The sequence below is a fragment of the Cynocephalus volans genome, chromosome 6 (assembly GCF_027409185.1).
Source record: "Cynocephalus volans isolate mCynVol1 chromosome 6, mCynVol1.pri, whole genome shotgun sequence".
Taxonomy (NCBI): domain Eukaryota; kingdom Metazoa; phylum Chordata; class Mammalia; order Dermoptera; family Cynocephalidae; genus Cynocephalus; species Cynocephalus volans.
The window spans coordinates 117,823,484-117,838,301 of NC_084465.1; the positions used below are offsets into that span (position 1 = coordinate 117,823,484).

General features: G+C 44.5%; 1 protein-coding gene across 2 annotated transcripts in view; it reads right to left on the reverse strand.

Annotated features, from left to right (window-relative positions):
* Nucleotides 1-2,258: 2,258 nt before the first annotated feature.
* The window catches only part of PRKCB (protein kinase C beta), a 329,464-nt gene continuing 316,904 nt past the window's right edge, over nt 2,259-14,818 (reverse strand). The window contains exon 17 of one of the 2 annotated variants that reach the window (XM_063099401.1): nt 2,259-2,411. In XM_063099401.1, the coding sequence (XP_062955471.1) occupies nt 2,259-2,411 (153 nt within the window). Of the gene's footprint in view, nt 2,412-8,447; nt 8,607-14,818 lie in introns of those variants that run through there. The other variant, XM_063099400.1, reaches the window with a different exon arrangement.

Sequence of the window (14,818 nt, forward strand, 5' to 3'; positions counted from 1 at the left end):
AAGCCTGGAAGTGAAGCCCACTTCCCCCCAGTTGAACCTTCATATGTGACTGCAACCCTGGCTTGACTGCAACCTCTTGGGAGACATTAAACCAGCTAAGCCATACCCAGATTTCCGATCCACAGATATGGAGAGGTATTAAGTGTCTGTTGTTTTAAAGTTTTGGGGTAACTTGTTACGCAACAATAGATAACTAATACAACTTAGGTTTGGACAAAGCACCTCACCTGCCTCCTCTTTCCACCCAGACACAGTGCTTGGTTCAGGAATGTGCATGTGACCAGGGCGAGCCGATTGGAGTAAACTGTGGGACTTCTGCAGGAGATCCCACTTGTTCTCACTGGACACAATCCCAGGAAGATGAGAGGCTGGATGCCTGCAGCCATCTTGTCCCCATGAGTAGAAAGACCTGTACTATCTTATTGGTCTCTATAACCCCACCACCCAGAACTTTGCCTGGCTTAGAGTAAGTGCTCAACATTTATTAAATGAAAAACAAGTTTATATCTAGCAGAGGGAGAAAGTATAAGAAGCTGGCATGTAACAGAGAATCGGAAGTAGCAATGGTGACTTCTATAATACCACCTTAAATGGAATATGTCATCAAACACCCATAGAAACCCAGGTATTTTTGTTTTCTAAATGTGATGCATAGAACACACAGTTTGTTCTTCAAATGGGCTTCAGCCAATTTTAACTGGCAGAGTTTCTAAAATTCTGCAAAGATGAATGCACTAGATAGGATCAATGAATTTGCCGTATCTGCCCAATGCTCCATTTACTGGGGCTCTTCCAAGAAAGTGAGAGATGAATAAACTCTGTGGACAGTCATAACGTATTTAGTGTGATAGATTTGCTCTTTTCTGCTACCTGCTAGCCTTAGCAGCTACAAAGGCATGTGCTACAGACTGGATTACTACATCTTTCAAAAAGAAAATAGAAGCATGACTTCATTCAGAGAAGGTTTCAGGCTGACACCCAGTGATGAAGTCTTGTGCCACTCTGCTCTGAGAGAGTGAGCTCCTTATCATGCCAACAGTGTTTAGGAGTGATCTCACTTGTGTTTCCCTCTCTCCTGCACCTCCCTGGAAAGGTATGGCTATTGAGAAAAATATGGCTGTTGGAAAAGAGGTTTTTTTTCCAGATGCTAAGCTAAATTAGGAGAAAATAGTGAAAGGTAAGTATATGTGTTTTATATTCTCACAGACCACAGAAAAGTATTCTCTCTGTACTAGACACAAGCCTTCTTGTTGACTTTTGTCATGGCTGAAATGATATTTTTATGTACTTTCTGCTTGAGGTCTTAATAAACACTAACGACATTGAGTGGATGGCTGTGCAGATACCCTGATTACGGGTACAAGAAAATGTTGAGGTTATCAAGCCTGTGACTCATGAATGACAGAGGGACTGACCTCAAATGGCTACAGCAGTCAAGGAAGTGGACAGAGGGTGTAGGACAGCAGGGAGTGGTAGAGACTGTGGTAAAATGAGGACACACGCTGCCTCGAAAGGACAAAGCCATTTCTTAGTTTTGTCAAATTATTTCCACCACATGGAAACATATGCTAATCATCTGATTTTTTTCAGGGAATCTGAAAGTCCAGAAATTTATATAAAAATCCCATGTTTTAACATTGACCATGCTGTCCCTTGAACAAAATTCTGAAGCTTATCTACTGGCCACGTCAGCCTATGAATCTCTAGTCTGTAAGCTCTGTACCAGAGTATATTTAAAAACAGACGTGTAAACAGGAGAGTTTGCATATATTAATTCAGTTTAATCATATCAATTTTTAAACAAAAAATTTCCTCCAAGGGACAATAATTCACAGTAACTGCAAAGCTTACTCACAACTTTTAAAAATGCCAGTCATGCTTAGCATTCAAAGAAGATATTGTAGAATAACTGTAAAAACTTTTACCAGGAACATCAGCTTCTGACTTTAAAAATTACAAATACTGAAGCATTTTGGTGTCAGACACAGTAGTTTTGACATCATCTGTTCATTTGATGAGTTTCTGGAAGTTTGGAAAATTGTACCTCTATAATCGGATAATGCGCTTACTCTAAACTAAACATTTTAAAATGTAGAAAACAAACTAGCAAGCTACACATACAAAGAAAAGCCCTCTAAGACGAGCTCTCCACACGGTGAATGCCAGCATACGCACCATGAATCCTGGAAGACTGGAATTGATACATAACTTGGCCTGAAGTCCTAAACCCCAGGCTCAACAAAGGAGTTTGCATTCACCTACACATTAATGACAAACTCTGGGTTAGTATAAGAGAAGCCAGCAAATTCATTTTGGTCCAAGTTCATGATGAATAGTTTATCAGTGGGTGTCAGTTCCACAGGCTGTCTGGTGAACTCTTTGTCGAAGTTGGAGGTGTCTCGCTTGTCTCTCTGCCAAATGGAAAGCAAACACATGAACAGAGCATAAGAAGGAGGAAACAGGACAAGACATGCCAGTGACAGGGAGGCTGACGACGTCTCATGAGCAGAGCCAGAAAGAGCCCTGTGCTGACCATTCTTAATGACAGTGTCTCATGCACTAGTTTTCATTTCCCATTGTATGTTGACTTCAGGATAGAAAACTTGGAAATTTTTCTAAGAAAGGAAGTCATTGAATTTCTTTAAGGACAACTATAACTGGTATGGGGGTGGGGAGGGGTGTTTTCTTGGGCTTGGAGATGAATCAAATTGGAAACAACTTCCTACCATGCATAATGTCATAGAATTGGGCTTTAGGTAGAGTTTCCCAGAGAAAACCATTCAAGAGCAATCCCTGTGGCTAGGAGGCCTCTTTCTCTGGAAAGGGGAGCTGTAGCACAGTCACTGTGCTCCCAAGAAGGCAGAATGGCCATGTGGGGAAATCAGGGCTCTGCTTAATGAAAGGAGCTGACCACTGTTCACCCAAACTCACCGGTGAAATCCAGGCTTTGAACTGATGCTCAAAACCCACCCACAGACTAGAACTTGGGTCTTCACCAGCCAGAGGTGCTCTCCAAAGATGTTTACAGCATGATCTAGTCAACCAACCGTAAGAAACAAAGCTCAAGGCTTAAAGTAAGATCGGTAAGGGCAGCCTCAGAAACAAAACAAAACAACTCTATTCTGCTAGTTAGTCTAGCATTTCTTTCTTTCTTTTTTTTTTTAGTGGCGGGAGTGGGGGCATTAACCTCAGTTTACTGGCTGTTGTCTGGGGTGAGTTTTACCAGGAAACATCAGAGTGTGGGCTATTGAACAGATCTTCTGTATGATGCTCTGACCTCTCTAGGGTCCTTGTCAGACTGTCATCTCTTCCCATCCTCACAAAAACCCACCTGGTGGGCAGGTAGAGCTAGAGTCCTCACTGCCCATTGTGTAACATATGAGGAAACTGAGGCACAGGCAGGTAAAGCGACTTGCCCGAGACTGCACAAGGGGTTGGTGATTTTGACTTGACCGCACCGTGGCTAAGCATGCCTCACCTCAGCCCCTGAGTGGCAGGACAGCCTGGTGGCTATTCTATCACAAGACAGCCAAGGATAACGCCTGGGTTTCACTGGCACCAGGCAGGCTGCCCGGCCGAGGCCAGAGCTCTGTGAGTTTATGAAGACAGTGGGGTCTGGGGGGTTAGACTCGTGAGAGTCTGGCCAGTTGTCACAAATGCCCCTTCATGGGCACTGGCTGATAAGGATTTCTCACTGTTGGGCTCATTCCCCTTTGCAAAACACCTTTTTCTCAAGCATTGCTTCCTTTCAGCTGCTCCCCTGAAGTAGGTAAAATGTCTCTGGGGAGTTCCCTAGTCACTCTTGCAGAGTCTGTGTGGGGGTGGGGGACAAGCTGGCACGAGGAGTGCTCCTGGGTACGTGTGGCCAGAGTGGAGCAGGCCAAAGATGCCGATGGAGCTGTTTGCATCTAGATCGGATGGCTGGCAGCATCTCCTGCCACGTCCCACCCACTCTGCTTTGTTTTGTCCTGGCTGCTGTTAGCCTGTGCTGTGGGAGGTTCCGTCCCCCAGACACCCCGTGTGTTACTCCCCAAGTTCAGAGAAAAGCTCAAATGCCTCCTCTTCCTTTAATACTGTCTGTGCATCCCTCATCATTCTCCTGATCCCCTCAAAAAAGGGTCCTTTAGCATCCTTTCAATTGTCTTCACTGCACTTGATTTCAGAAATTGCCTTGTTTGTTGCTTCTGTGCAGGAGGAAAGGGTCCCTGTCTGCTGCTTCACTATTATCTCTCCAGTGCTAATAGCACCTGGCACATAGTAGGTTATTCATAATTATTTGTTGAGTGAATGAATCAATGAACAAAGACTTGACTAAGGATGACCTTCTTCCCTTTTTTCAACTTGTAGTCTCCCCCAAGCCAGGGATCTCATTCTGAAGCAAAACAATGGAACTTACTCCCACTGATCCTAAGGGTCTCCCAGATGGGCCACTGTCCCTTTTGAGCCCCTGTATGAGCTAAACCGCATTAGACCCCTTGAAGTCTGAGAGCTACAAGGCTGGGTGTGGGCAAGAAGGCAGGTGTATCTGGGGCTGGAGGACAGGCAGCTGCCTCCTGCAGGTCTCCCCTGGTACTGTTGCCCCATCTGGCCTGGCCTGCCTGTGGGCATCCAGCAGAAATCCCTTCCCACTAGCTCCAATGTGGGAAATCCTTCCAATTTGTGCTAGTGACAGCTCATGCTGCAGACACAGGGTCCAAATAGGACCTGCGTTTGTAAACTATGTCCTGTGGGGAGATCCCCAAAGAATAGATTCCTGAAATTTATCCTAGAAGTTGGGAGAGGATGGGCCTCCCTGTTGGGACAATTCCTTTTGGGTTGATAGCATCTGAAGCTACATGAGAATAGTAGCACACATCCAAAGAGAATTATTCCACTAGCCCAAGAGGGTCATTGTGACCATGGCCCTATATTTTCTTAGAAGAGGAGCAGGTCAGTGAGAAGTCTAAGAAATTAAAAGGAGGATTCTTGGATCTTGGTAGACAATTAGCCATGGCTAACATGGAATTACAAGAAACCTAACATCCAGGTTTCTTTGGATTTTCTCATTTAGTTTCTTTTTTATTCTCCCCTAATTTAATTTTTTGGGAAAATCTCAGACTATCTCAGCTGGGCTAGGAGAACCAGAGGGTGGGGTGGGGTGGGGTGGGAACAGTGTGCTGGAAGGGAACTGGTGTCCCCCTGAGGACCAGAAAGGGTAACATCTGCAGGTATCCCAGTGACACACCCCAAAAGACGGAGCCATGCTGTAAAACCAGTTCCCTCTCTCCGTATAAAGAGGCAGTATGGGTGTCTGCGTCTGCTCAAATCTTGGTGATTCTGTGATCTGTTCAAGCATGGAGACCGTGCCTGTAGCATTTTAGAAGGAAACTCATCCCAGCTACCATCCCTTCCCCCTCCCCACCCATCACACTGTGTGATTGTTGCAGAAAGCAGGGTCAAGAGGTGCTGTTATATCTTCTCCTTCAGTCTCAGACTGTGGCCTACAGAGAGAAAGAGGACACCCAAAGATTTTCAATGATTTTGTTTGTTTTTTGTAAGAAGCTTTCCCTGACTAACCCAGAGACTAGTTATCTTTGACTGTCCTCCCGCCAGATGGTACGCTGGGGGTGGGGGGTGTAGATTGAATATTTATTGTCCCTCACTATGCTCCTGGCACTCAGCATACTGCCTGGAACACAGTTGGTGCTCAATAAATGCTGGCTGAATGAATGGAGGGTGGAATAAATGGATGACCACAAAAATAAATTTAAAAATCTTTCTTCCTGGATAAATTTGCAAAGTACTCCCCAGAGATTTTATGATGAAAGTTCTGTTTCTCTGTCTCCTCTGTATTGAAAATGTTGATAGACAAGAGGACGGTGGAAATTCTGATTAATGATTGTTTACTTTCACAGAAGGCTTCTCTGACCAACCCTTAGCCACATGTGCTAGGGGAACAGAGACTTTGGCTTGAGTACCTATTTCTGCAAACTATTAAATATTTGAAAAATAATGGCAAGAATCTGGAAAATTAGAGTACAGTATATATAAATACACTATATTCTATCTATCTATCTATCTATCTATCTATCTATCTATCTATCTATCTATCTATCTATCATCTATCTATCTATCTATCTAATCTATCTATCTATCTATCTATCTATCTATCTATCTATCTATCTATCTATCTATCTATCTATCTATCTATCTATCTATCTATCTGTCTATCTATCATCTATCTATCATCTAACCATCCATCCATCCATCCATCCCACATTGTTCTCTGAAGTTAGATCATTTGTGAATGGTCCAGTGTTTCTCCATGGTTTCTATCTTCCTGAGAGTGTGTCCACACAAAGGCCTGGTGAAGCCAAATGAAACCCTCAAATAACTTGCCTGTGGTTGGGCATGGCTCGAAAGCTGGGTTTGTCTCTCAGCTGACTGACCTCAGGCAAGTTCCTTTCTCTCTCCAGATACCAGTTTCCCCAACAGTAAACTGAGGGGTTTTGCTTCAATTTTCTTCCTTTCTACCCCCCTAAGCTTATCAGCTAGGGCTTCAAGCTTGCTTCACCTCAGGTCCAAATTGCTACCACAATGGCCACATCGGGGACGGTCCCCAAGGCTGAAGCAAAGGGGAAAGGAGGGAACAGAAAGGAGTTAACTGCAGGGGACTTTGCCTAATCAGAAATCCAAATCATGTTTTCCTAAAGATAAGAAGTCTTGCTTCAAGGATATTTGTCAAGTTTTTAGAGTTCCCTTGATGGTCTTTCAGCAGCTCTGGAGCTTCTGGAAATCACTTGAACTGTGATAAGAATTCTCTTTAGGGCCGCCTGAGAACAGCAGGACACAGTAGGCATGGATGGGGACCTCTGTCCTCCTCTGCTCAGACAGAAATGAAATTTCTCCCACTCAAGGAGTTTCCTTGGGCTTCTGAGAGCTCACAAAGCTGCTTGCAAGTCCAAGCTGGGAGGAGTGGAAATTTTGACAAGAAAAGCAAGAGCCCCAGCCATGCTCCTGGCTGGCCTGTACACTTGACTCTGGTGGGAATGTGGGCTTTAGGCTCTGACATCATTGGAGCCTCTGGGCAGGGTATTTCACCCCATTACAGGCCACCAGGCATCCCTGAATGGTCCACAGCCCCTGCCTCTGACTGGCTGAACACTGGGCCAAGGTTAAGCTCTGGACTTAGTTCCTCTTGCCCAATTTCCTTCCTCAGGCCCCAATTCGTAGTTTGGGTCCACATTTTTCAAAAAGAGCAGTTTTCCTTGAAATAGCATTTCTTCTCTTCTTTTCTCTTTCTTTTTTTTTTATTGTATCTCGATGCTAGAAGAAAAATGGCACATAACAGATATCCAGATACAAATGGACATTTCCACAAACATCTTGCAAAACAACATTAAAGTGAAGAATACAACTGTCTGTTTCAAGAAATGGTGTCTCTCTCAGCGCACTTAGTTAGGTTTTCAAAGCCAGCAACAAACCTAGACCAACCCATCCCCACTGGCACGAGTCTGCCAGGCTCTATAGCTGTCTTCTTGGTGAAATCAAAGCAGGTCATTGTGGTTAATAACATTTGGACACATATTTTAAAGCATGTGTAACAAATTGATAATCTCTTTTTTTTTTCTTTTTCGCATATGAACAATAACAGAAATAAAACCCCAAAGCAAATAAAGTTTGAAATGTAATGTGAGACCTTTGGGACCTTGCTAGAGTGACCATGTTCTTTCAGGGAGTGGTGCCAAATGCCCTTTTCAAGTAGTTTGGGGTATGGGGGTGATCAGGGACATACAGCATCAGAAATGACGGCATCGAGGTAGAACCCAAGCCGGTTGCCTTTTGACCCCTTTAAGCGCTTTTTGACTGAAGTTGTCTAAAAGCACGCTCTTGGAATTTTAGGACGTAGATAATCTTCTTAACTTTGAGCTAAAAAAACCAGAACATGTTATTTTTAGCATGTTCTTTTCAAAGCTCTGGTCCCTCCAGAAAAGGCAGAATGGAAGGATTCCCTCTAGGTCAAAGCAACCATATCCCTGGATACAAGCCAAGCTCCAGGCCCGGAAGTAGAGGAATCCTGCTTGCATCCGATTATCCACCCATATGGTAGGAAGAATCTAGAGTGGGTGGTGGGGGTGAAACAGCAGTGCAGAAAAAGAGGGAAAGAAAGCAGGCAAATTTTCTCTTCCCACTGGATCTACTTAGCTGACATGCTGTGGAAAATAAATTGTAAGAGGACTTTGATAACGTGTTAATTATGCAGCAGCATTTTCTATAAGCCATCTGCATAATCCCATCTCATAGAGATGCTCCAAACTACCTGAGGACATTTGGGTTCTGAAACATGGTCACTCTAGTCATATCAGAAAGTAAAACAGGGATGCAAGTTGGCAATGAAAAAGAAATGTCACCACAATAACCGTTGAGCTTGAATGACAGAAATGAAGGACGGAGATCTACACATCTACTTAGCTCTTGACTTCAGGTTTTAAAAATTCAGAGTTAACAAAGGAAAATCCTTCGAATTCTGATTGGTCAATATTCCTGATGACTTCCTGGTCAGGAGGTGTTAGGACGGGTGGATGGCGGGTGAAAAACCGGTCGAAGTTTTCAGCATTTCGTCCGCACTATGAGAGGGGAAGAAAAGAACTGATGGTGGGTGGGAAAACAAAAACCCAAGCAGAAGCCAAAGCCAAACAGAAGCAAACAAAACTGGGTGTGGTTTCTCCAATCCCTTCCCTTTTGGACACAGCTTGTTCCAATGGTCAGAAATGAGAGCAACATAAAATGCAAAATTCTCGTGGCCTCTGGTACATGACCTTGGGCTCCTGACTTTCAGCTGCTGCAGCTCACGAGCTGCCCTTGGTGTCCTGGGCAGTCAGGAGATGTATGGCGAACACATGAGATGGGGGGGCTAGTGGCATGTGGCATGTCCACCCACCCCACCCCAAGGAATCAGCCAAGCTCAACTGCTGGAAAAGATGGTATTAAGGTACATGAGATGTTTCATGTGGTGCAAGATGCAAAGTAACAACCCATTTATACATCACCTGGGAGATCCCAATTTTATAGCAGCAGATCACTCAAAGTACTGTCCTCTGGCTGTCAATCAGGAACAATAGAAGTTTTCCAGCTCAACACAATACAGTTTATAAACTCTGGCCAATGGAAGAAGATCTCAACCACAAGACTTGGGTTTGGTGTCTGCAATGCCTATGCAACCATGAGGCCCTTGTTCTCTGAATTAGTCATTGACCTTTAATGACAATGTGTCAGGAGGTAAACTCAGCTTTCTTCTCTCCATTTAGGAAGGAGGATGTGGGAGGAAATACAAACCGGGCAGTCTAGAGTAAAAACCATACCATTTTTACCCATCCTGCTGGTCCTTCTATAGAAAAAGGCCCTGGTCTGAGGCAGAGTTATAACACATGTGTGTGTGTACCTGTGTGTACGTGTGTGCACTCAGGCATAAGTGAACACACACATGCACATGCTAATTCCCGCCTAATGAGAACAGACAAGTCACAAAATCTGGGGTCCCTGTTCTTTGTTCTTTGCCAACAAAATTCATTTGCACAAAAGCTCTAAGTATTTTAAACACAGCATCTACAGGAGGTAACTACAACTTAATAATTATAGTAGTAGTAATAATAATAATTATAACATTTATTATGCCTTTGCCAGATGCCAGGTCTCCTGGAAATCTCTTTAATTGTATTACCTTATTTAACCCTCCCAATGACCGTATGAAGTAGTTACTATTATTATCCCCATTTTGTAGATGAGGGAACTGAGGCCAGGGATATGATGTAATTTGTTCAAGATCACACAGCTAAAGAACAGCAGAGCTGCAAGGCAAGCCCAGTCCGTCTGACATCAGAGCCCAAGCTCCCAGCTCCAGTTCTACAAGGACAGTTGATAGGCTGGTGACCTCCCGAATAATGGAGTGAGGCAGAGGTGAGAGGCCAAGTCAAGGACAGGGATGATGAGGTCTCTGGTTTGAATGACAGAGAATGTGGTGATATCAACCACTGAGACAGAGAAAGTGGGAGAGTTCAGAAAGATGGCTATTTTCCTTTTGAGAGTCCAATGAAATTATAGGTGAGGACCAGAGGGAGTTAGAAGTACAGGTTCTGAAGCTCAGAAGCCTTGAAAAAAAAAAATTAAAGGACAGAATATGGAGGGTGGAACTCAGCATTGGACAGATCATCTAGGCAGCAAATCAACAGAGTAACCATTATTCTTACAGAAGGAGAGAAGAAATCTAGGGTTACCAGAGTTGGGATGGGGGAGCGAAAGGGGGATGAGGAGAGACTGGACAAGAGGCATAGAGAATAAGTACAATTTGTAACAATATATATGCTAGTAATATTGATTTGATCAACGTATCTCAACTTTGAACCCCCAAAATATGTATAATCAATTATGATTCAATAAAAATTAGAAAAAAAAAAAAAAGAAAAAATACGAAGAGTGGAAAAAGATAATAATAGTAATAAAACCCACTGGACACTTTCTATGCAACAGACATTTGCTAACTGTTTTTGCATACGTTACCTTTTTAATTCATGCAACAGCTCTGTGAGGTAGATATTTTATTCCCATTTGCCAATGATAAAATTGATCCTAAAACTGTCTTGGAGAGAGGTAGGAGGAGAACCAGGAGAGAGCAGCATCAGACAAGCTAAGGATCGAGAGGAATCAGAGGAGAAGGGCATTGTTATAACTGAAGTATCTCCATGAGGTCAAATAGGAGAGCTGCCAAAAATGGGCCATTGCACTTAGCAATTGGGAGGATACTGATAAGAACAGGAGAGCTGTCTCTGGACTTCAGTTGCTGGAAGAGTGGAGAGAGGCTGAGGACGTCAAAGCATACAAGCGCCTCTTGAAAGCCTTATAGTTGAGAGAAGCAGTGGTATTTGATGTGTACACAAGGAACTTGGCTCTCGAAGAGTCTCAGCCTCCTGCTTGTTTCCTATTTGGATAGAAAGGAGCCCAGGAGTCTGTCGCCTGCAGATGTGGATTTGAATCCCCTAACTATGCAGCTCTGGGCAAGTTCCCTAACGTCTCAGTTTTCTCTTTTGTAAAATGGGGATGATTCTAATTCCCATCATATGGGGTCACGATGAGGACAGAATGAGATATGCATGTAACTGACACTGTCCTTGGCACCGGGTAGGTGCTCAACACATCATAGCTGTTAAGTTTTATTTGGTTCCTGTTTTCCACTACAAATCCCTACAGACAGTGTATGCCTCCTGTGATAGGGTATTTTCATGGTGCCTAAATTTTAAATACTGAGAAAACAGCCTTGAATATTTTAAAGACTCAAGTCAGACTTAAAGAAACATTTGTTATTCCAAGCTGAATTGCTTCAGCTGTTTTGATATCTCAGCTTCAGGTCTCAGAAAGTGTAAGGCGACCCTCAGCCCCATTATCAAGATGTGGGGTCTGTTCTGCAGTCTGGCGGAGGAAAACACCCACTTATAGGATGTCCTCAGGGTCAGCGCAGTGCGGTTAGGCTTATTGTCCAGAATCGTTGATTTGTTTATTCATTTTTTCATTCCACTAATATTTATTGAGCACCTACTGTGTGCCGGGCTCTGCGCTAGTAAATGCTACAAAATCCCTGCCTCGTGGAACTTACATTCTACAGAGCAAGAAAGGCAACAGACACATAAAAGCATAACTGTAAATGTAAATATATACTTGAATGCCAGATGAGGATAAGTGATGTTAAGAAGAAAAATAAAGCCAGGTCGGGAACAGAGTGAGAGTGATGCCGTTTCCGACAAGGTGGTCAGTTCTGAGGAGATGCCCTTTGAGCAAGACCTCAGTGGCACAAGGGAGGGGCCATTTGGATGTCTGGAGGACACATTCCAGGCAGAGGGAACTGGAAGGGCAAAGGCCCTGAGGCGGGAACTCTCTTGGCACAGTCACCAAACAGCAATGAGGCCAGTGTGGCCATAGCAGAGTGACCAAGGGAGGGAGGTACAGAAGGGACGAGGAGCCAGAGCATGATCCTTGCTGGCCCTGCAAGGACAGTGGATTTTCATCTCAGCTTGATGAGAAGCTGCTGGAGAGTTCTGAGCTCTGAGTGACGTGATCTGACTTGTGTTTAAATGGGATTGGAGGTGCGGTGTACAAAACAGACTGAATGGCAGTGACAGAAAGAGTGAGGCCCGTCCGGAGCTGCTGCAGTAATCCAGGTAAGAGATGGGGGCCTGGAGGAAGGTGAAGGCAGGGAAGATGGAAAGACACTGAGCATTTGGGATACATCTTGAATTTAGAGTTGACAAGGTTTGCTGACAGATCAGAAGTGGGATACAAGAGGAAGAGAAGAGGTGTTGGTGACCCCAAGACTTTTGGCCTAAGTTACTTGGTGAGTGAGGGCCACTCAGGGTAGAGCATATTTGTGGGGTGAAATCAAACACTTGGTTTCATTAATAAGTTTGAGATTCCAGTGGAGATGTCAGGAGTGCTGGCGTCCCCTTGGCTGCCATGGGGGATTGAAGAGCAGCAGGGAGCCCGACTGGGGCAGGGGCAACTGGCAGGAGACTGTGGCATCATCTAGAGGAGAGAAACATTGGACAGGGCTGTGGGAAAGGGGGTGGAGCAGAGGGGATAGAATTGAGAGAAAACGAGGTTCCGACAGCAGGGACTGCTGGTGTGAGACAGCACGGCACATTATAAGGCAGACCTGTAGGTGGTTTTCTTTGGCCTGGGTGTCGGGACCTAAGCCAGCCAGCATCAGAAGCATATTAGCTGAGACACAGAGAGTCTTCAGGGGCCATTTTTCTTTAAAACCCATCAATTTCTCATCCACACCAGGAGGCCGTTGCTTTGTCTGGGACTCCCCAGAGGCTGTGACAGGACACAGTGAAAAGGCTCCTGGCAGCTCTGAAGCCTTGTCCCCCACCCGCCACCCCCCACGGCCTCAGAGAACAATGAAATCTTTAAGTGAGATAGGACAGAGGAGATGCAAGAACAGGGTGAAGCAGGGGGCACAATACGTGAGTTCCCTGCTAATAAGCAGCTTACGGGCTGGCAGATCACAGCCTCCCTGTTAAGTGTTTCTGTGTTTTTCAAACGGAGCTGTCACTATCCATTAGTTTCAGGAGCCCTCCCTAAATGGAGACGTCAGCCCTTGGGAGGCACAGCCCAGATCAGCTCCCCGCCTGCTGCGTCCTTGGAGAATGGGCAGCTCGGTGGCTGGGATCTAATTACAAACACAGCGTGGACCACCCCTGCCTCTCTGGCTGTCTTGGCTGGATACTTCAGCCTCACTCGGCTGCTAAAGAAAATCCAGCCCCCGTGTCATCAGGGTACATCCATGGGACTCCTGGAACAGGGATGGGGGCCAGAAACCAACCAGGTTGTTTCAACCACAGGCACCTCTTCCAAGGTTGAAGAAGGGAGTAAGAATCTTGACTTGTTGAAACACGCTCCTGAATTTAAGAACCTAGACAGTTTGAAAAGCTTATCTGGGAGCTGTTACATGCGAGCTCACTCTCTCTTTTTTTCTTCTTTCTAATTTCTGTTTCACTATGTTAAAAAAAGCCAATGTGGAATTGGCTTGGCCACGGCAGCCACGGGGATCTTTCAGAGATGCCGACCAGGGCATGTCAGTTTCCTGCTCTCATCTGCAACGGTTCCCATTGTCCAAAGCCCACACTCCTCACTAGAGCTTACAGGGCTGTTTAGGACTTGGCCCTGGTCACCTGGTCCAGAGCTTCCTCACTGCCCACCTCCCCCAGCCCCAACTCGCCCTCCAGCTGTAACAAAATATTTCCAGTTCCCAGAACATCTGCGTGCTCTCTCTCCTCCGAGCCTTTGCACGGACTGTCCCCTCCACCAGGAACACTCCCCTCCCCCTCCAGCTCTCCCAGCTCTCCTATGCTTCCGTTTTCTACAGAAGGAAGATGTCACTTCCTCCAGGAGGCTTTTTTTGACCACTTCTCTATATTCCTGGGTTTATCCCATCAAGATACAGAATGTTCATCAAAGAATCATAAGAGAAAAAAAAAATTTGGAATCAACTATCAACCAATAGGGAAAACAGTTAAATAAATAATGATCCATCTATTTGAAGTACAGTATTACCATGCAAACACTTTTAAAAATTAAAAGATGTAGAAGAATATTAAATGATGGAGTTATATATAATTACAAAGAGTGTGTACAATATGTTCCCATTCTATAAATTACATACACAAATGTGTATGCGATCTCTATATGCGTAGTATATATACTTCTAGGGATTAGGAGAGTTACAGATCGCTTTAATTATCTCCATTATGCTTAGTTGTATTTTTGAAAATTTTAATAGTAATTAGGTATTATTTTTATTATTTTGTAATAAGAAAAACTATTGTAAATCAGAATGCCATTACCAAAAAATGAAGGGAGAATAGAAATAAAGAGAATGGGAATATTTAGCCAAACTGTTAAGACCAGCCTGATTCTGTGTAATGTGCTTCACCTTAGTGAAAAACTCTAAGACAAGGGCTCCCACGTGGCTGCCCTAGAGTAGATTTTGGTGCTCAGAGATGGTGAGGAAGGCTAATGTTTGGGTCTTGGCAGCATGCTGGACACTGGAAATGCAGTGATACATAAGAGGGTGCCTGTCCTTGTCCTCATGGAGCTCATGGTCTAGCAGAGGAGACAGATGTGCACACAAGCCACTGCATGGTACCATGTGACTGGTGCTGCATTGAGCATAGAAGAAAGGAACCCAAGAAGGGCATACCAGGAAGACTGCTTAGAGGAAGGAAAGAACCTAGGGAAGAAATGGAGGTGAAAAGAGGGTGGAGACAGGGTGAGATGTTGGGGAAGAGGA